Source organism: Mustela lutreola, chromosome 3, assembly GCF_030435805.1.
Source record: "Mustela lutreola isolate mMusLut2 chromosome 3, mMusLut2.pri, whole genome shotgun sequence".
Taxonomy (NCBI): Eukaryota; Metazoa; Chordata; class Mammalia; order Carnivora; family Mustelidae; genus Mustela; species Mustela lutreola.
In genome coordinates, this window is record NC_081292.1 from 37,501,249 (window position 1) to 37,523,674 (window position 22,426).

Below are 22,426 nucleotides of genomic sequence, written 5' to 3' on the forward strand. Positions count from 1 at the left end.
TATCAGATCTAAAATCTCTTGTCTTCATTTGAATCAGGATCTCTCAGAAACATTCCGCTACTTGACCTACTGGTTATTCTTAGTCGTGTATCATTCAATCTTTCATTAATTCACTCAGCTCTTTATTAAGTAGCTATTATGTGCCAAGCATAATATTAAGTACTGGCTGTTCAGAAGTGAGTAAAACATGCCACATTTTCGTACTCCTACCCTTTGGATCTACTGCTTTCTTAGTTCAAAATGCCCCTCACTTCTCCTGACACTCAGACTCCTTGGAAACAAATTCAGAAGTTGAATACTCTGTGAGACATTCCCTGAAAACCCACTCACAGAGTGAATCATTCATTTCTTTCTTGAAATTTTCCATTTTGTACCTATGTCAATTTTAGATTTCTTGTGTAATGTGTCTGTCATATTTATTAGCCTGTGATGTCCTATGTACATGGAAGGTGTTCATCCTGATTTTGATGTGGCTCTTCTGTAATCCTAAACATCCCTTACTTACGTTTACCACAGCACTTTACTCCCTGTACTCTAATAGGTAATTAACTATTAATTCTTTGATTGGATGCTGAGCTCTGTAAGGGACAGGAACATATCAGAAATTATTTCTTTTTTTTTTCTTTGTGTAAAAGACATTCTAGGGCATATAACTGATGTTCAAATCTTAATTTTTGATATGCATGCCAAGGTCACTCAATGGTGAAATGAACAGTCTCTATGCTGGGACAAATGGCACTGGGACAATTGTATATCCATATGCAGAAGAAGGAAATTAGACTTTTACCTCATACCATACACACACATACACACAAACACGCAAAATGGACCCACAATCTATAAGAACTAAACCCATAAAATTCTCAGAAGAAAACATAGACACAAGTCACTAAAAAGAAAATACCTAGGAATAAATTTAACCAAAGAGTTTGAAGATCTATACTCTGTAAACTATCAAACATTGATTAAAGAAACTAAAGATATAAAAAAATGAAAAGATAGTCCAGGCTCATGGATTGGAAGAACTAATATTGTTAAAATGTCCACACTACCCAAAGCAATATACAGATTCAATGCAATCCTATGAAAGTTCCAAGGGATTTTTCACACAACTAGGACAAATAATAATAAAATTTGTATGGCACCACAAAAAACCCTCAGTAGTCAAAGCAATCTTAAGAAAAAAGAACAAAGCTAGAGGGTTCACAATTCCAGATTTCAAAATACACTACAAAGCTGTACGTACTATCAGCACAAAACAGACAAGCAGATTAATGGAGCAGAATAGAGAGTCCAAAAATAAACCCATGCTTATATGGTCAATCAATCGATGACAAAGGTGGCAAGAATATACAGTGGGGAAAAGGTACTCTCTTCAATAAATGGTAAAGAGACAACTGAACAACAGAAGAATGACACTGGACTACCTTCTGACATTATATACAAAAATAAACTCAAAATGGATTAAAGACCTAAATGTGAGGGGCGCCTGGGTGGCTCAGTGGGTTAAAGCCTCTGCCTTCGGCTCAGGTCATGACCCCAGGGTCCTGGGATCGAGCCCCGTATTGGGCTCTCTGCTCAGCGGGGAGCCTGCTTCCCCTTCTCTCTCTGCCCACCTCTCTACCTACTTGTGATCTCTGTCTGTCAAATAAATAAATAAAATCTTAAAAAAAAAAAAAGACCTAAATGTGAGACCTAATACAATAAAAATCTTAGAAGAGAATACAGGTAATAGTATCTCCAATATTGGCCACAGAAGCATTTTTCTAGATAGGTCTCCTAAGGCAAGGGAAACAAAAGCAATTAAAGGCACAGCATAGGTAATGTAGGGATATTTTAACAGCACTGTATGGTGATAGATAGTAATTACATTTCTGGTGAGCACAGCATAGCATACAGAAAAGCTGAATTACTATGTTGTACATCTGAAACTAGTACAACATTGTGTGTCAACTATATGCAAATAAAAAAAATTAAAACATAGGGATGAATCTTCATGACCTTGGATCTAGCAATGGATTCTTAGATCAATTATAAAAACCTGTGCAAAGATCATTATCAAGAAGAGATCATTTATAAATTATATATCAGATAAGGCTATAGCATTTAGAATAAAGAACTCTTACAAATCATCAACAAAAAAACAACTCAATTTAAAAATGGACAAATGGCTTGAGTAAACATTTTTTCCAAAGAAGATATACAAATGGCCAAAAAGCACATGAAGGGCTCAACATCATTAATCATTATGGAAATGCAAATTCAAACCATACCCAATAGGATGGTTATAGTTTAAAAAAAAAAAAAGAAAAGAAAAGTAATGTTGATAAGAATGTGGTGGGATTGGAACCCTTGAGCATTGCTGGTGGGAATGAAATTTGGTTCAGTTGCTGTGAAAAAGAGTTTGGCAGCTTCTCAAAAGTTAAATACAGAATTACCATATGACCATAAAATTCCATTCTTAGATATATATTCCTAATACCTGAAAACAGGTACTGAAACAGGTACTGAAACTTGTACATAAATATCCACAGCAATATTATTCATAATGGCTAAGAAGCAGAAACAGCTCAAAGGTCCATCAGCAGACGAACAGATAAACAAACTGTGGTATTATTTACTTACAGTGGAATATTATCTAACAGTAACTAAGAATGAAGTATTGATGGGACACCCGGGTGGCTCAGTTGCTTAAGTGCCTGCCTTCGGCTCAGGTCATGATCCCAGGGTCCTGGGATCGAGTCCCACATCGGGCTCCCTGTTCAGTGGGGAGTCTGCTTCTCCCTGTGCCTACTGCTCCCCCTGCTTGTGCTCTCTCTCTCTCTGACAAAGAAATAAATAAAATCTTAAAAAAAAAAAAAAAAAGGAAGTATCAACACATGCCTCAATGTGGAAAAACCTCCAAAACATTGTGTTAAGTGAATAAGGCAGACACAAAAGAACACCTATTGTATGATTCCTTTCATATGAAATATCTAGAATAGATAAACCCATGGAAATAGAGAGCAGATTGCAATTTGCCAGTCACCATGGAGAGAAGGGAATGATGTAAAAGAAAGTACTTAATGGGTAAGGAATTTTACTTTAGGCTATAGAAAATATTTTAGAATGAGACAGAGATGGTGGTTATAGATAGGGGTGGTAGTTACACAATATTGTGAATGTACAAAACACCAGTGAATTGTCCACTTCAAATGGTTAATTTTGTGTAATGTGAATTTCAAACTCTGTTATTAAAACACACAGAAACACAAACTTTATTTCAATGAATTAAAGGAATAAATAGGACAGATAAGTTAAGGCTAGATAGTCATAAAGTTTCCTAGGAAAATAGGGCCCAACTGTGTAGTGCATGTAAGGTGTGCACCAGATCCTCCATGCAGGACCAGCTGCTGGAAGTGTTGCCTGCATTCCTCTCCTGAAATGTGGGAAATTTTTCACTCAAATTTGCACCCCTATTCAGGAACATGTTCAATCACTTATCAATGAAAGGCTGTAATAATATATTTATATTTTTTATCTGAGAGAAAGAGAGTAGAGGGGGAGAGGGAGAGAGAGAACCTCCAGCAGACTCCCTGCTGAGCACGGAGGCCGACACAGGGTTTGATCCCACCACCTAAAGATCAGGACCTGAGCTGAAACCAAGAGTTGGATGCTTAACTGACTGAGCCACCCAGGTCCCCTGCTGACAATACGTTTCACACTATGAAAGTGCTCTGTACTAGGGATAAATCAATGGACAAGGATGGCGAAGATCTGTCTTCAGGATCAAGACAAAGTATAGAGATAATTAGAATTAAATATTCAAATGATATGTTAAGAGCACACCAAAGAGGTATTAACCTGCTCTTGTGTAGGCTTAGGCAAAGACTTCCTGGAAAATATGAGGCTTCCTGAGGCTTGATGAATGATGGGAGTTAGGCAAGAGAAAGAGAGGAGGGGGGAACTCTCCAGGCAGGGATCATGTATCAAGGTGTAATAGCAAGTGACAAACCTTATTTTCAGGAAGCTGAAAAAAGCTCATTATGAACAGAGCCACAGGGAAATCAGAAAAGAATGAGGGTAGCTCTAGAAGAAGAAGCTCATATAGAGCACAGACTACTACTTGGGATTTGGTTTTAGGCACATTATTTATCTTGGTTAGGCCTCAGTTTCCTCAAGTAGAATTAGGGAAAATAGTTCTCATCTAATATCATTACTACAAAAATTAATTTAAATAAGTTCAGTAAAGTGATAAGTATTATATAATCCATTATTAAAGTTGTTGCTATTATTAATGTCAAGACATAGATAAATACACTTTTGGTGGTAAAAGGACAGAACCCCAAAGCAATCAGCATTGCAAAAGGATTCAACAAAGTCTATATATAAACAATGTTTCAAAGAAATTCAATCAAATAAATCAGCATGGTATGTTATAAGCAACAGATGTTAGTAAATTTTATAAGCAAAAATATATTTAAAAAAATGAGAAAATAGCTAACAATTTTTAAAATCATAAAGACCTCCAGGTTTACAATATGCAAAAAAAATTTTTTTTAAGATTTTATTTATTTATTTGAGAGGGAGAGAGAGAGCATGAAAAGAGAGAGGTCAGCGGGAGAAGCAGACTCCCTGCCAAGCAGGGAGCCTGATGCAGGACTAGATCGCAGGACTCCAGGATCATGACCTGAGCTGAAGGTAGTTGCTTAACCAACTGAGCCACCCAGGCGCCCCTATAAAAGTATTTTCCAGATTGTCAAATTTATTGCCGTAGAGTTGCTCATAGTATGTTCTTATAATAGTTTGTATTTCTTTGGTGTTAGTTGTGATCTCTCCTCTTTCATTCATGATTTTATTTATTTGGGTCCTTTCTCTTTTCTTTTTGATAAGTCGGGCCAGGGGTTTATCAATTTTATTAATTCTTTCAAAGAACCAGCTCCTAGTTTCGTTGATTTGTTCTATTGTTTTTTTGGTTTCTATTTCATTGATTTCTGCTCTGATCTTTATGATTTCTCTTCTCCTGCTGGGCTTAGGGTTTCTTTCTTGTTCTTTCTCTAGCTCCTTTAGGTGTAGGGTTAGGTTGTGTACCTGAGACCTTTCTTGTTTCTTGAGAAAGGCTTGTACCGCTATATATTTTCCTCTCAGGACTGCCTTTGTTGTGTCCCACAGATTTTGAACCGGTGTATTTTCATTATCATTTGTTTCCATGATTTTTTTCAATACTTCTTTAATTTCCCGGTTGACCCATTCATTCTTTAGAAGGATACTGTTTAGTCTCCATGTATTTGGGTTCTTTCCAAACTTCCTTTTGTGGTTGAGTTCTAGCTTTAGAGCATTGTGGTCTGAAAATATGCAGGGAATGATCCCAATCTTTTGATACCGGTTGAGTCCTGATTTAGGACCGAGGATGTGATCTATTCTAGAGAATGTTCCATGTGCACTAGAGAAGAATGTGTATTCTGTTGCTTGGGGATGAAATATTCTGAATATATCTGTGATGTCCATCTGGTCCAGTGTGTCGTTTAAGGCCTTTATTTCCTTGCTGATCTTTTGCTTGGATGACCTGTCCATTTCAGTGAGGGGAGTGTTAAAGTCCCCTACTATTATTGTATTATTGTTGATGTGTTTCTTTGATTTTGTTATTAATTGGTTTATATAGTTGGCTGCTCCCACGTTGGGGGCAGGATGCATTCCTAGAAACATATAAACTACCACCACTGAACCAGGAAGAAATAGAAAGCCTGAACAGACACATAACCAGTAAGGAGATTAAAACAGTCATTAAAAATCTCCAAACAAACAAAAGCCCAGGGCCAGACGGCTTCCCGGGGGAATTCTACCAAACATTTAAAGAAGAACTAATTCCTATTCTCCTGAAACTGTTCCAAAAAATAGAAATGGAAGGAAAACTTCCAAACTCATTTTATGAGGCCAGCATCACCTTGATCCCAAAACCAGACAAGGATCCCACCAAAAAAGAGAGCTACAGACCGATATCCTTGATGAATACAGATGCGAAAATACTCAACAAAATACTAGCCAATAGGATTCAACAGTACATTAAAAAGATTATTCACCACGACCAAGTGGGATTTATTCCAGGGCTGCAAGGTTGGTTCAACATCCGCAAATCAGTCAATGTGATACAACACATCAATAAAAGAAAGAACAAGAACCATATGATACTCTCAATAGATGCTGAAAAAGCATTTGACAAAGTACAACATCCCTTCCTGATCAAAACTCTTCAAAGTGTAGGGATAGAGGGCACATACCTCAATATCATCAAAGCCATCTATGAAAAACCCACCGCAAATATCATTCTCAATGGAGAAAAACTGAAAGCTTTTCCGCTAAGGTCAGGAACACGGCAGGGATGTCCATTATCACCACTGCTATTCAACATCGTACTAGAGGTCCTAGCCTCAGCAATCAGACAACAAAAGGAAATTAAAGGCATCCAAATCGGCAAAGAAGAAGTCAAATTATCACTCTTCGCAGATGATATGATACTATATGTGGAAAACCCAAAAGACTCCACTCCAAAACTGCTAGAACTTATACAGGAATTCAGTAAAGTGTCAGGATATAAAATCAATGCACAGAAATCAGTTGCATTTCTCTACACCAACAGCAAGACAGAAGAAAGAGATATTAAGGAGTCAATCCCATTTACAATTGCATCCAAAACCATAAGATACCTAGGAATAAGCCTAACCAAAGAGACACAGAATCTATACTCAGAAAACTATAAAGTACTCATGAAAGAAATTGAGGAAGACACAAAGAAATGGAAAAATGTTCCATGCTCCTGGATTGGAAGAATAAATATTGTGAAAATGTCTATGCTACCTAAAGCAATCTACACATTTAATGCAATTCCTATCAAAGTACCATCCATCTTTTTCAAAGAAATGGAACAAATAATGCTAAAATTTATATGGAACCAGAAAAGACCTCGAATAGCCAAAGGGATATTGAAAAAGAAAGCCAACGTTGGTGGCATCACAATTCCGGACTTCAGGCTCTATTACAAAGCTGTCATCATCAAGACAGCATGGTACTGGCACAAAAACAGACACATAGATCAATGGAACAGAATAGAGAGCCCAGAAATAGACCCTCAAATCTATGGTCAACTAATCTTCGACAAAGCAGGAAAGAATGTCCAATGGAAAAAAGACAGCCTTTTCAATAAATGGTGCTGGGAAAATTGGACAGCCACATGCAGAAAAATGAAATTGGACCATTTCCTTACACCACACACAAAAATAGACTCAAAATGGATGAAGGACCTCAATGTACGAAAGGAATCCATCAAAATCCTTGAGGAGAACACGGGCAGCAACCTCTTGGACCTCTGCCGCAGCAACATCTTCCTAGGAACAACGCAAAAGGCAAGGGAAGCAAGGGAAAAAATGAACTACTGGGATTTCATCAAGATCAAAAGCTTTTGCACAGCAAAGGAAACAGTTAACAAAATCAAAAGACAACTGACAGAATGGGAGAAGATATTTGCAAACGACATATCAGATAAAGGACTAGTGTCCAGAATCTATAAAGAACTTAGCAAACTCAACACCCAAAGAACAAATAATCCAATCAAGAAATGGGCAGAGGACATGAACAGACATTTCTGCAAAGAAGACATCCAGATGGCCAACAGACACATGAAAAAGTGCTCCATATCACTCGGCATCAGGGAAATACAAATCAAAACCACAATGAGATATCACCTCACACCAGTCAGAATGGCTAAAATCAACAAGTCAGGAAATGACACATGCTGGCAAGGATGCGGAGAAAGGGGAACCCTCCTACACTGTTGGTGGGAATGCAAGCTGGTGCAGCCACTCTGGAAAACAGCATGGAGGTTCCTCAAAATGTTGAAAATAGAACTGCCCTATGACCCAGCAATTGCACTATTGGGTATTTACCCTAAAGATACAAATGTAGTGATCCAAAGGGGCACATGCACCCGAATGTTTATAGCAGCAATGTCCACAATAGCCAAACTATGGAAAGAACCTAGATGTCCATCAACAGATGAATGGATCAAGAAGATGTGGTATATATACACAATGGAATACTATGCAGCCATCAAAAGAAATGAAATCTTGCCATTTGCGACAACATGGATGGAACTAGAGCGTATCATGCTTAGCGAAATAAGTCAAGCAGAGAAAGACAACTATCATATGATCTCCCTGATATGAGGAAGTGGTGATGCAACATGGAGGCTTAAGTGGGTAGAAGAAGAATAAATGAAACAAGATGGGATTGGGAGGGAGACAAACCATAAGTGACTCTTAATCTCACAAAACAAACTGAGGGTTGCCGGGGGGAGGGGGTTTGGGAGAAGGGGGTGGGATTATGGACATTGGGGAGGGTATGTGATTTGGTGAGTGCTGTGAAGTGTGTAAACCTGGTGATTCACAGACCTGTACCCCTGGGGATAAAAATATATGTTTATAAAAAATAAAAAATTTAAAAAAAAAAAAAGTATTTTCAATGCCTAGTATCTTTGTTCTAGCAAACAGTTCTATCTAACTCTGATGAGAAATCATGAGCAGCCTGGGTGAGAGGGCAATAGCTCTACAAATCTTATTGCTCTCGTTCGGGACGAATTCCTTTAAAAATGTTCCCTATAAACATAGGTGCTTCAAGTTAAAGTGGGCTAAAAAAATAAAAGCAACCCAGAGCTTTTGTTACTTTTCTCTTCTTATCATCATAAACAGAAAGGAGAAACTTAGAAAAAATAATATGACCTTGAATACAGTGAATTTCAAGGGAAAATGTGAATGTATCCTTAGTCTGAAGTGTAACCCTTCATCAAATAGCAAGCTTTAAAAAAAAAAAAAAAAAAAAAAAGCTGACATAACCTTAAATTTGTAATAAGTCCAGTGTAACAGTTGGTAGAACCAGATGATTTCCAAGCAAAATCATTAATGCAGAAGTGGTACCCCAAAACTTAGGTTGGGCATGCTGAAGACTGCAGCACCAACCGTTCTTCTGGCAATGAAACAGTAGAAAGTGTAGAATGTTTCTTAATAATTTCCTACCTGCTGGCCATATTCCACTCAAGGGCTGGGTTTTGAGAATTTCTTTCACTCTCGGTTAGCACCCCTCCTGTGCCACTTTCCTTCTCTGGTTTTAGTTGATCCCACTGTGCAGTACCAATATTGATGGACTGCAGGTCTATTTGGTATTGTCTGTCTTCAATTTCTGATCCAGGGTCTCGAAGAATTCCCAAGTTCAAAGCTCTCCTGTAAAGGCGATGAAAAAATGTAAACACATAAATTATTCTGTTTATTTTGTTCACTAACATAATATCATTACCATTTTTTCTTCCTTTGGATTACTGATGGACTCACTGAGTTAATCAAATCTCCAAGGCAGGTTTTAGGAAGTAACCAGTAGGATGACTTGAAAATGTACCCTAAACTTACAGTAATCTACCCTATAATGATTTTTTACATTGTTCTCAGCAATGTACTGTTTTCTAAGTACTTTCACATCCATGATTTCGGTTCTTGAGCTACTGGGGAGGCTCTATTTTTATCACCATTTTTACTAAAGAGAAAATAATTCAGAGAGGTTGAAAGGTACTGAGGTAGTTTGAGGTAGTTTGTGACAAAACCACAACTTAGACCCAGGCTTTCTAACTCAAAACTCAGTCTTCTTTCCAAGGCTAATCATCTACCTTCTTAAGGCCTTTCATGTCTCCTGAGGAAAGAGAATAGAAATTTGTCAATCTACTGCACTTCCCTAACCCTTGCCCTAACCTAAGCAACTTGACAACCCAGTTGCCACACAGACTGAACTGTTGAGAAGACTACACTGTTTCCATATGGAAACACACAGTGAGGATTATTGGCCCATACAGAGTTGAAACTTTGACTTTACTGGACCCAATGCTAAACAAAGAAATAAAATCATCAGTGGCATAAACCTAAATTAGAGGAAGTAAATTATTACATTTTTTGTGAGGGTTTTAGAATGAAAATAGCAAAGAAATATGGTAGGAAGAAAAGAACTGCGTTCAGGGTTTGGAGGCTAGATAAACATATTTGCATGAGTTTGGGAAAATTTAGTTTTGTTGGTTCACAAATGTTTTAAAGTGAGTCATCAAAAGGAAAATAATATTAGGTCCCTATGAAAGTTTCAATGAACACAGTGATATAGAGACTAAAAATAACTTCACTAGTACAAGTACTAAAAAAACCTACAACTGCAGCTATTTGAAAAAAATACAATTAAACTAATTACATCAACTGAACACTAAAGAAATTAATTGATGGGGGTGGGTGGGGAGAAGGAAGAATGGGTCTTCTTCTGAAAACTACAGAAACTCCAATTAAGACTGTGCGGTGGCTAAGTTAAGCAGTGTGGGTCAGACCATGTCCCCGAAGGCTGGTCAAATACTGATGGAAGGTGGGTAACTGCAGCGACTCAAGATGGCAGGGGTCTAGGCCAACTGCTGAGGAATGGAGACAGCATCTGTTGGGCCAGGCGAGGTTCTACTGCGCCAGACAAGGTACGGGCTGAAGCTAATGAATTCAAGTGAAGAAAGGGGCTGGGAAAGAACTGGAGCTGAATGAGCAGGTAGTTCAGGTAGGGTGAAATCAGAGAGAGTTATAACAGAGAACAGGGAAACAAATAGGCGTCAGTCTAGAAACCATAGCAGAAGCCAGAGAAGGAAATGGGATGAATTCTCATTTCTAAAGTTAAGAGCTCAACTTGTTGTTGTTTTCCTTCTCTTTTCTAACTTAACAAGAATTGCAATCTAGGAACGGGGATGCAAAGAAAAATAGCCTAAAATTTTACTTGAAGCAAATAATTACATTAGAAATACAGCCCATAAAATGGGATATGAACCTTTTCAATTTGTCCTGATGAAAGTAAAGAAAAAAGAAAGCATGATGATAGAGATGGGAGGGCATAACATTTAGAATAGCCCCATTTTGGTACAATGTTCTCGTTTTACCTTAGTATCGGTATAATTCTGCTTAAGGGCCCACCTCAGACTTCACTTTCTATGAAGCCTTTCCCAACCAACCTTTCTCCAAACTCATCTCTCTCAAATCTGTGCTCCTGGGGTTTCTCTATACTAAAAGCACAATAACATCACAATGACATGTCAGTTTTTCCCAATATATCATACATTTCTTGAAGTCAAGAACTAACTCTCCTATCAAGCTATCAGTAAATGCTGTTTCAGTTCACTGATTTGAACAGACACAAATCTTGACAAATCTCAAATGGAGAACCTATATGTACATAGCAGTAAGAAAACAGTTTTTAAACAGCAAACTTTTTGATTCAGATGCACATGAATTCAGATATACAGTAAACATCTTGGGCAGTTAGTGGTATAGCCTATTTCTTAGATTATTAATCCCCATACAAAAGTTACATTTCCTTATTTTAAACTAGCCAATGCTTTCTGCACTTTAAATAAATTCCCTAAACATATTTTTAAGGTGAACTAAAATACTTTAAGAATCCTTGAAGAAAAAGTATGTTAAGAAATACAGTCAGTGCTATATTAAAAGACAAAGTAACTCAGCCCAGCATTAACATCAGTCTATTTCCCTTGGTGCATGGATGTTGTATAATCACAAGATTAAAACCACAAAACACTGAGTTTCATATCAGAGTTTTTCATGTAGACTAGAAATATCCTACATTTTTTTCTTAGTCTTAAATTGAGCTGTATTTCTCTTATCTAGAATGCTTGACAAAAATTTAAAGTTACCTTTTTAAACACATCTTAGAGGTGGCACCAGAGAACAGAAACTTCAAAGTATCCCCCACCGCCCCGCTGACCCCGCCAACCCCGCCAACCCCTCCCAAGGCGAAACCAGGAAAACTAATAAATAAGCACCTGCCAAAGCCAGCTTTTGCTCTTAGGTTTTCTGCTGAATCCTGCAGACACTGATTTTTTGCTCTGATAACTGCATGGGAGATAAAGCTCAAGGCCCACCCAAGATGATGAATCAACTTAATTGCAGACCCTACATATAAAGCTGGGGTCACAGAGGGCTACATACGTGGTCAAAGTGTGAATTAAAAACAGCCCTCCTGGGGAGCCTCTTGGTGATAGAGCAGTTCAGGATCTTGATTGCAATAGTGGTTACAAGAATCTACATGTGATAAAACTTCACAGAACTATACACACCTAAACACAAGGAGAATCCAGAGAACTGCTGAATCTGAATACAGCTGTGGACTATACTGATTGTCAACTTCCTGGTTTTGAAATTGTACTACAGTTATGCAGGAGGTTAGGCAAGACTTAAAATGACAAAACTCTCAGAAGAAAACATAGGGGATAAGCTCCTTGGCATCAGTTTTGGCAATGATTTCTTGGTTTTGACCCCAAAAGCAAAAGGCAACAAAAGCAAAAATGAATAAGTGGGAGTACATCAAATTAAAAAGCTTCTGCTCATCAAAGAAAAGTATCAACAAGATGAAAAGACAACCTCTGAAATAGAAAATTTTGCAAACCCTATATCTGGTAAGGAGTTCTATCCCAAATATACAAGGAACTCCTACAACTTAGTAGCAAATACACAATCAATTTTAAAATGGGGAAAGGATCTGAAATAAACATTTTTCCAAAGACATACAAATGGCCAACAGGGAAATGAAAAGGTGCTCAGTGTAGGGCAGTGAAAATACTCTGTATGTTACTGTAATTATGGATATGTGTCATATGTTATTTATCTGTCCAAATCTACACAACGTGTAATGCCAAGAGTGAATCCTCATGGAAACCATGGAGTCTGCATGATTATGATGTGTCACCATAGTCCAGCAGTTGTAACTACGTACAACTCTGCTGGGTGGGGGATGTTGGTAAAGCTCCCAAGTAATGGGCTACACATCAAAAGGTAGAATAAACTAAAAAAAATTTTTAAAAATAAAAATAAAAAAAATAGAGAGAAGGAAATAAGAACAGAAATCAATGAAATAAAAAAGACAGGGAAGGATCAACAAAGCCTAAAATAGATAAACCTCCAGTAGTCAAGAGAAAAAAAAAAAGAGCTAAAGACAGAAAGCCTAAGAAACTAAATTTGCAATTAAAAAACCCCCACAACTATGATGCTGCAGAGACTAAACAGATAAGAGGATATTAGTAAGATTTCTAGTAACAAAGATTTTACAACTTATTGTGGGAAAAAAAATCTCTTATCTAATTTCTCACTGTCCCCAAAGATAATTCTTAACCTTTCACCATGGGATGAATATAAAGGCTGCCCTCTCATTTCTTCCACCGCATATAATGCTACTTTCTCCTTTCATAAGTTCTTTTTTTATGTAAAAATGACTACTTTAAAACTATATCCTGACAGTTAAACCTGCTGGTCATGTAAGAACTAGTGAAAAGCAACCGTGTACTTCCCTATTCCATTCCTTACTTAAGACTGTCAACTCTATCTTCCTATCTCAAAGGCCACTAAGCAAATTTGCATTCCCTCATTCAGAGAGTATTTAGTGAACATTGCATGCCAGGCCCTGTGACAGGCCCTAGGGATGCTAGATCCCTCTGTGGTCCCTGCCCTAATACAGCTTACAGTCTCATTGGGGATTTACAGGGAATAGCAAAAAGAGTTAATGCTATAAAAGGTTAGGTATAGAATGCAACTGGAAGTACAAAAACGGGACCCAGATCTAAGGGACCCAGGAAAGAGGAAGCAGTGCTTAAGGGAGTTCAAAACCGCCAAACTTCATTCCATATAATGAAAAAATTAAAAAAAAATTATCTCAGACAGAGGAAACAAGAGGTTTAAGGGTCCAGAAAACCTGAAAATGTTCTGAACTGTTGGCGTGGAGAGATGTATGGAAGGAAGTAAAGTCACAGACTAGTGAGGCTTCAAGTCAGACAGGCCCTTCCATCAGAAAGCGTCCGAGAACAGCACCAGGCCCAGACTTTGGGGGTGGAGGGGTGGCCCACAGGTCACACTTGCCTAGAAAATTGGCATTTTCTCCTCTGGCAAAAAGGTTACAGAAATTATGTATTAGCACAGTAGTTAAGACTAGAGAGAGATCTGAGTTTCTGTCTTATTTTAAGAACTAAGTGAGATAAAGAGCCCAGCATACAACTTGACACATCATAAAAATCTCAGTGACTGTTAGAAAAAAAAAAATCATCCTACTTTGATTCTCTCTTCAGCCTCTGTATAAAATATTAAATAACAGTGAAATAATTAGAAAGCGAGAGGAAGAAAGACTCACCGGATAAAGTACACATTCGGATTCTGAAAAAAACAAAAGCCTAGAGCAAACAGCAGCACTGACCTTCCATTGAATTAAGTGAGTGAATTCACCCAACGAATTTTTTTTTCCCTTTTTAAGATTTTATTTATTTATTTGACAGAGAGAGACACAGCAAGAGAGGGAGCACAAGCAGGGGGAGTGGGAGAGGAAGAAGCAGGCCTCCTGATAAGCAGGAAGCCCAATGAGGGACTCGATCCCAGGACTCTGGGAACATGCCCTGAGCCGAAAGGTAGATGCTTAATGACTGAACCACCCAGGGGCCCCTCTACCCAAGTGTTCTAATTTGTTCTGTTTCATCAATCTAAAAACATTTTAATAGTGTTCTGGGTTAGTTTGTAATAAACCCCCGACTTTCTAAGACAGGAAACAGTTCTTTCAAACTGTTTAAAAAACAGATTTTCTTCAATAATTTCTTAGTCTCCTGAGATATCAAAGCCAGGAAAGAATGTATTCTTGTACATTTTCCCAAGTATAAAGTGTAAATCACTGTTACAAATAATATAGGTAGGCCATTTGGCTTATTAGCTTAGGTTAATATAAAGATGAAATATATTTTAAGATTAGCTCTTATTCACAAACTTTGTAAGTTTGGTTTGAGTTTTCTCTGACAGAAACAAATGCAGGGTAATTTCTTTCAGACTTAGATAATAAAATCTAATTTTTCTAATTACATAATCTGTATGACTTATTTTCAATTCTTTAAAGTCAGAAAACACACAGTGGCTCACTGATTTAATTCATTTTCCACAAAGTACTTGTTTTTGGTTTTTTTTTCCCCTCATCTTGAAATACTCACTGATCTTTATTTTTTAAAGTATAAGATGCCCATTTTGGACATTCAAGTAATTTATTTTTCAATACTAAATTTAAAAAACCATTCAAAATGTTTTCATTCAAATACTAGATGTAAACTCTTCTTAAGCACTCTGAGAGGAAGATGTCTTGTGAAAGATGTATTTAATTAGATCTTTTTTAAAGGTGTAAATACATATAGTCACAATTTGAAGACAATTAATTTTCATTTTTTCAAATGCTGGAAATCCTTTTACAGCTTTTAAAATGTGATATTCCCTAAGCAAATGACTTTTAATTTAAAAATAGCCAGTTACAAGTGAAAAACAATTTTACTTCAAAGCCAAAAACAAAAATACATTTTAATCAAGAGAGCTTTGATTTAGTGCACTGCATTTTCATAGCATAAGAAACAACTGCAAAATCATCAGAGCAAAGAATTCTAATAAAATGTTACTTTATTAGAAAACTCATTGGAGGAAAAGAGCTTTAGCGAGGGTCAGGATGCCTAATAGTAATAATACCTACCTTACAAAATAAAACTAACATCCCAAGTGTCCACCAATGGATGAATGGATGGATAAAGATGTGACATACATATACATGCAACAGAACAGTATTCAGCCATAAACACACACACACACACAGACAAAGAAATCATTTGCAACAACCTGGATGGACCTTAAAGACATTATGCTAGTGAGTCAGAGAAAAACAAATACTGTGTGATCTCACTTATATGTGCAATGGAAATAAATGAGAGAGATCAGAGAAAGAAATCAGATTGGTTATCAGGGGCTAGGGACAGGAAGGGGAAATTGGAGAAACATGGTCAAAAGGTACAAACTTCCAGTTCTAACACATATCAGTGCTAGGGATATAATGTACATGATAACTATAGCTAACACTGCTATCTGATCTACAGGAAAGCTGTAAGAGAGTAAATCCTAGGAGTTCACATTACAAGGAGAAATCTTTTCCCCTTTACTCCTTATCTTTTTATTGTATCTATATGAAAAGATTGATATTAGCTGAATCTATGGTCTTAATCGTTTCACAATATATGTAAATCAAACCATCATTCTGTACATCTTACAGTGATGTATGTCAATTATTTCTCAATAAAACTGGAAAAAGCCAATATACATACAAACATAGTTATAAGATGAATAAGTAGTTTTAGGGATTTAGTGTATAGCATAGTGATGATAGTTAATGGTATATAGTAAGAGAAGATCTTAAGAACTTTCATAAAAAAAGATAACTGTAAAATGAAAGCTGTGTCTAATTAGCTTGATTGTGGTAATAATTTCAAACTATACATATATCAAATGATCACTTTGTACGCCTTAAACATATACAATTTTTATTTCTCAATTTATCTCAATAAAGCTGGGAGAAAATACATAAATACCTTTTTAAGAGAAGCTTATATTATATTACTTCCTAATTAAGTTTTTTTCTAGAAATGTTTGATATCATAAATGGAATAAAATTTTGTCTTAAATTCACATACCTCTAAAAAGCTCTATGAACTTTGCTCTTTATCCTTATTACAGTCTTTAAGACCTTTTAGCAATTCAAATCAGGAAAGGGGGTGAGTTAAGATGCCCATAACTTCCTTGCCCTTAACACAAAAAGCTGCTTTATTGGCTAAAATGTAGGAGTTATAATTGTAATTGCTTTGCCCTTCCGAAACTCATCTCCCATACCATTTGAACCATTCAGCAGGTGGTGTAGGAGGATAAACTAAAGTCTGCAATAGTTGGTCAATAATATAATCATAAGGAACCAAAGAAGACTTTAAGTATATAACAGGAAACATAGCTTTAATGTTTTCCTTTTTAAATTGATTTAGTCTGGGTCAGGCCTTTTGTATGTTTACATAAGGAACAGCTCATGTTGAACCATTTATACTGCTCACTGCTGAATAGGCATATCTTTCGAGCTCACTGTGAAGAAATAGAATTCATTACTTACAGCTCAGTTGAGATCTACAAAACGTTAAACAAGCCAGAAAATAGGAATATAAAAAGAAGTAAAATTTATATACATTGACTCAATTAAATTAATCTGCATTTTTATCACCAAGTATCTATAGCAACAGTAATTTTGAGAGTATACAGGGTAGGGGATTTAAATAGTTGATCGGGCTGAGGACTACTGCTGATTTCCATGACCAATCGCAGGGGTTCTTGTCCTCAGAGGGTAGAAGAATGACCTGAGAGCTTGTTAAAAATGTTAAGTTCCCACCTGCAGAAATTCTGATTCAGCAGGTCTGGACTGGGACTGAGGAATATGCCTTTTCCCTTGTTTGTTTGTTTGTTTGAATGCAAACTAGCATTTTTATTGATTTTAAAACCAAATTCTAATACTGAGAGCAATACTTCTTTGACCTGGAACATCATAAATCTAGTATCTGAAGTGAAAGGAGCAAAGACAAGAACCAGTAAACCCAAGGCTATTTCTTTTATAAACTAGAGAAATTAATACTTGTCCTGCTTCCTTCACAGAGTTGTCTCTGCTAATTCACTTCACCCTTGAAAGCTGGGTGTCTATTTTCTCACTTCCATGTACTTTCCCATAAGCCTTGACACACAGGAGGCTTTTAATATATCAAGTTAAATAAATAACTAATATTCTTCTTTCTTTCCTTTATTTCTCTTGAGGACTGTAAGCAATCATTTTTTTCTTTTTCTCTTCTGTAACTTGAACCTTCAGACAAATTATGTTGAAGTTAGTCTCCTTGGAAGAGAAAGAGGCTCTCCCTAAGACCCTGCATCCTCTCCGGCTAGCACCTTTTCTCTCACAGTCCCTTTTAACCAGAAACTTATCTTTCTCACAGACCTGTACCCCTGGGGATAAAAATATATTATATATTTTTAAAAATTTTTTAAAAATTAAAAAATTTAAAAAAAAAGAAACTTATCTTTCTCTCAGTATTTCTATTTCCTCACAATTTATTTTTCCTCACAATCAGGTATCACCCCTCCTTCTCCTCTGAAATTTTCCTGAAAAGATCCCCAACTGATTTTCTAATTATCGGATCCAGTGGATGACTTTTAGTCATTAACTCACCTGTCTTTTCTGGGTATTTGACAATTCAAAATGGCAGCAGAGCACGCTGGTGAAGAGCACAGACTGCACACTTAGCCTGCTGGGATGGATGATTCTAGCTCTGCCACCTACCATTGGGTACCTTTGAGCAAATTAAATTTACTGTGCTTCATTTTAATCATCTGAAAAGTGAAGTCAAATGAGCTCCTTCATGCCAAGTAATACCTGACATAGAGTAAATGATTAATATATACTGGAAGCTATTATTATAATAATCTTTCTCATTATTAAAATTTTCTTCCATGAACTTGTGTACTTCCACACTCCCTCAACTGTCCTTCTCTAATTTCCTTTACTGAATTCTTTTTTTCTGTTTGTCCCATCAATATTAGTGACTTCTAGGGCTCCATCTTCAGATTTTATGTTTTTTATATATTCAGTAGCATGACTGATTCACAAATGCCACTATATGTACTCCTGAACTGTATTTCCAATGAAGGAGATAGGTTTCCTAGAATCCCCTTACATTTTTTGGCCCAGCCCATTTTATGATGAATGGCATACATTTAAAAAACAGTTGGCTACTACTAGAGTTCCATGGTCAAAGAAAGCACAGTATAATTAAACTGTATTAAGAACATGAATATTATTTTTTATTTTGTTAAGATTTTACTTTTAAGTAATGTCTACACTCAACAAAGGGCTTGAACGTCGAAGGCCAAGATCAAGAGTCACATGTTCTTCTAGTTGATTCGGTCAGCCAGTTACCCAAAGAGCTTGAATCTTAATATCAAAATTATATTCAAATTCTGGTTCTATCATTTACAAGATATAGATCCTTGGAGAAGTCAGCTAACTCAATGAATATCAGTATCTTCTCTAACGGGATAGTGGTACCTAGTTACATAGGATCTCTTTGGGATTTAATCTTATAATTTTAATTAACATGTTTACTAACCATACATGTCACCTGGTTAATGTTATTACTACAGTGTATAAGAAAGAATCCACTGGTCTGCTTTCAGACTGAATCCACTCGTCTCACTTATAAAATCCAAAAATAGACTGATGATACAGAGACTTTAGTTTAAACAAACAGGCCCTATGATAATTCCTTGAGTATAAATAGAACATTACGTAACAAAGTGATTTCTCTAGATTTCTAGTCCAAGTGATAAAATGAACACTAAAATATTCATCATGTATTTCACATTCTCATAAGAAAGAAGGAGCAAAAATATTTTTTAAGAATTTCATAACTTGGGGCGCCTGGGTGGCTCAGTGGGTAAAGCCGCTGCCTTCGGCTCAGGTCATGATCTCAGGGTCCTGGGATCAAGTCCCGCATCGAGCTCTCTGCTCAGCAGGGAGCCTGCTTCCTCCTCTCTCTCTGCCTGCGTCTCTGCCTACTTGTGATCTCTCTCTGTCAAATAAATAAGTAAAATCTTTAAAAAAAATAATTTCATAAATTTTAGAAACTAAAATTCATTTTTAATTAATACAAACTTTTAATAAAAATAAATTCCAATTTAACAAATGGTTTTATAATGGGGCAATAATAAAACTCACTTTTTTCAGTTATACAAAATTAAATGATCATGTACACAAATCCACAAAATAGAGTGTAAAGTAATAATGACATGACAGCAGTATTTACCAGTTTTTTTTTTTTAATGGGTAAATTATAGGCAATTTCATTAATATAAAGAATACCTTTTTCTGAAAGTTTCTCAAAATGTCCTCAGTGGTTAAGAAAATAAGAAACTAGATCTTCACATTTTATCTTAAAGAAAATATATGAGCTTTGGAAGGGTTTTTTTTTTTTTTTTTTTTCCTCTTGCAGTCAGACCTCAGCTGGTAAGTCCTCTTTTGCTCACAAGTATATAAATTGGGTATATATTTACAAGACAATGTAAGAAGATACAGGGTATACAATGTATGGTCAAAGTGAAAAGTATATCAAACTACCCCAAACAATTCTCATCACATTAGAAATATATTCCAAAGAAATGAATTAACTGAACATGTACTACATTGAAAAATTTGTTGAAGTGATCAAAGAACCCTTATGTGATCTCAGAGAAATTACTGACAGACACACTACAATATAGAGAAATGAATATGCTACTTCAATTTTGTAAACTAACTATGTTACTGATCTATTTTTTAAAGATTGATTTATTTAAGAAGGAAAGAGAGAGAGAGAGAGGGAGAAAGCATGGGAGAAGGGGTAAGGGAGAGAGAGAATCTCAAGCAGGCTCTCTGTTGAGCATGCAGCCCAATATGGAACTCAATCCCATGACCCTGAGAACATGACCTGAGCTGAAATCTAGAGCTGGATGCTTAACCAAATGAGCCACCCAGCTACCCCTATATTACTGATCTTTAGTAACTTTGATTATTCATTTATCAGAAGGTTTTTGACCATGCAAGGATATAAAGTGATCTATATTAAGAATGGTTTGAATTAGCTAAGAATAAATCAGGCCAAACCTACTTTTTTTTGGTTTAATGATAACGTTGAGAAGACAACATCACTATTATAAAACTTGATGCTATAAAGATGGGCGAATGACTAAGTTTAAATACTTTTAAAAATATATTGGAGAAATACGGACTTGACGAAAACATAGTAAAATGGATTTAGAGTTGGCTTATTACCAAATCCAAATAATAACTATTTGGAGTCAAGTTCCTAATAACATGACAGAGGATTTGGCTCAATTCAATAGCTTTTAGCATTAATTTTAATGAATTCATATAAATCAGCCTTATCAAATTTTCAAATGACAAATATATATAATACTATACCTCAAAATACTGGAACAGAGTCAAAACTAATAAGATGAAATTTAAGAGGAACAAATGCAAAATTCCATATATAGGTTCAAACAGCCAACTCTACAAATACAGTATGTGAAAGAGATTGCTTGACAACACTTCACCAAAAAAAAAAAAAAAAAAAAAAAAAAAGAAGAAAAGAAAAGAAATAAGAACAACATAAGAAAGCGTAGAAGAGTTAGGCTGGCTTATGAGAAAGAAAAGAAATATCAAAACCATTGTTAAATGTCATTGCAGCCTTTTAATTTTTAAATAGCATAACACATACCATGCATACACTATAAAGTTTAAGAGGATTAGGCAAACTCTTCCTTATTACACTAACAAAGTAGTGTAATTCTTACATACTATTCTTACATTAATTTTTAAAAACTAAATTTTAGAATAAATTTTATTTGAATAGTTTCATTTCAAATAATATGCAATAATTCCTTGATAACATGAGATCAAAGTTCTTTTTTTTAGAATGTTACAATATTATATTACAGGTGTGTTTATATAAAATCATCACAGATTTTCAAAATATCCAAGTATCTGCCATAAAAGTGAACTTCATTTATGTATTAGAACCTAGAATGGTCTTACTTAGCAGTATATTTTACTATAATTCTCACATAGGCGACTTTGAAAAATTAATTGTAAATGTAGTAAAATCCTGCATTCTTCATGTTTATTTAAATTTCATCTCTCTAGGCTTCAAAAGATGGTAATACACTAAAGAGATGAAATTTATAATATGTCTTTATTAAAGAGACAGACCTCCGACTTGCTTCTAATGTTTCTACAACATATCTCTGGCAAGATTCCTGATTTATGATTCTTCTATAATACCTACCATGGCTGCAAATCAACTCCTATTATATAAATCATGAATTGTGTGTTAACATCCTTTATACCAACTGTTAACATCCTTTTTCATTCAGATATTCTTCAAATCTTTATCAATTTTTTTTTCATTTTGTTTACTCAAAATAATTGGCCTTGGTAGTTAATGGGTTTCCTATTTATTTCTAAATCCAATTCGAGTAACCTATTTGAAACTTTCTATAAAACTCTCCTACCATTTTAACATTTCCTCTTTCTTTATTAATCCATCATTATCCATCATCTCCTACTCTTAAAATTATGTTTACAAAAATAGACTTCCTTTCAAAAATCATTTAAATCAGGATTCATAATTGGCTCCCATTTATTAAAAATCTCCACTAATGATTTTTTAGCAATAACTGCAGCATTCAATCACACTGGTAAATAATTAAAAACAAAGCTTTGAAAGACTAATGACACAGAGAAATGTTCATAGTACATTATTAGATAGGAAAAGCAAGTTCTTACTACATTTATAAATATCTTCTGTAATAAGGAAAAAACCTTTAGCCTTATAAAAATATTTCTAAAAAAGCAAACTGCAGCTGAGTTAGTTGGACTACATGTAGCATAGTCTTCATATTAAGTTGCTTGGGAAATCTTCAAT

General features: G+C 35.7%; 1 protein-coding gene across 7 annotated transcripts in view; it reads right to left on the minus strand.

Annotated features, from left to right (window-relative positions):
• VPS13B (vacuolar protein sorting 13 homolog B) overlaps positions 1-22,426 on the minus strand; it is a 792,142-nt gene that overhangs the window by 297,718 nt on the left and 471,998 nt on the right. For all 7 annotated transcript variants that reach the window (XM_059165934.1, XM_059165936.1, XM_059165932.1 and 4 more), the window contains one exon: positions 9,045-9,248. In XM_059165934.1, coding sequence (XP_059021917.1) covers positions 9,045-9,248 — 204 coding nt within the window. The remainder of the gene's footprint in view (positions 1-9,044; positions 9,249-22,426) is intronic.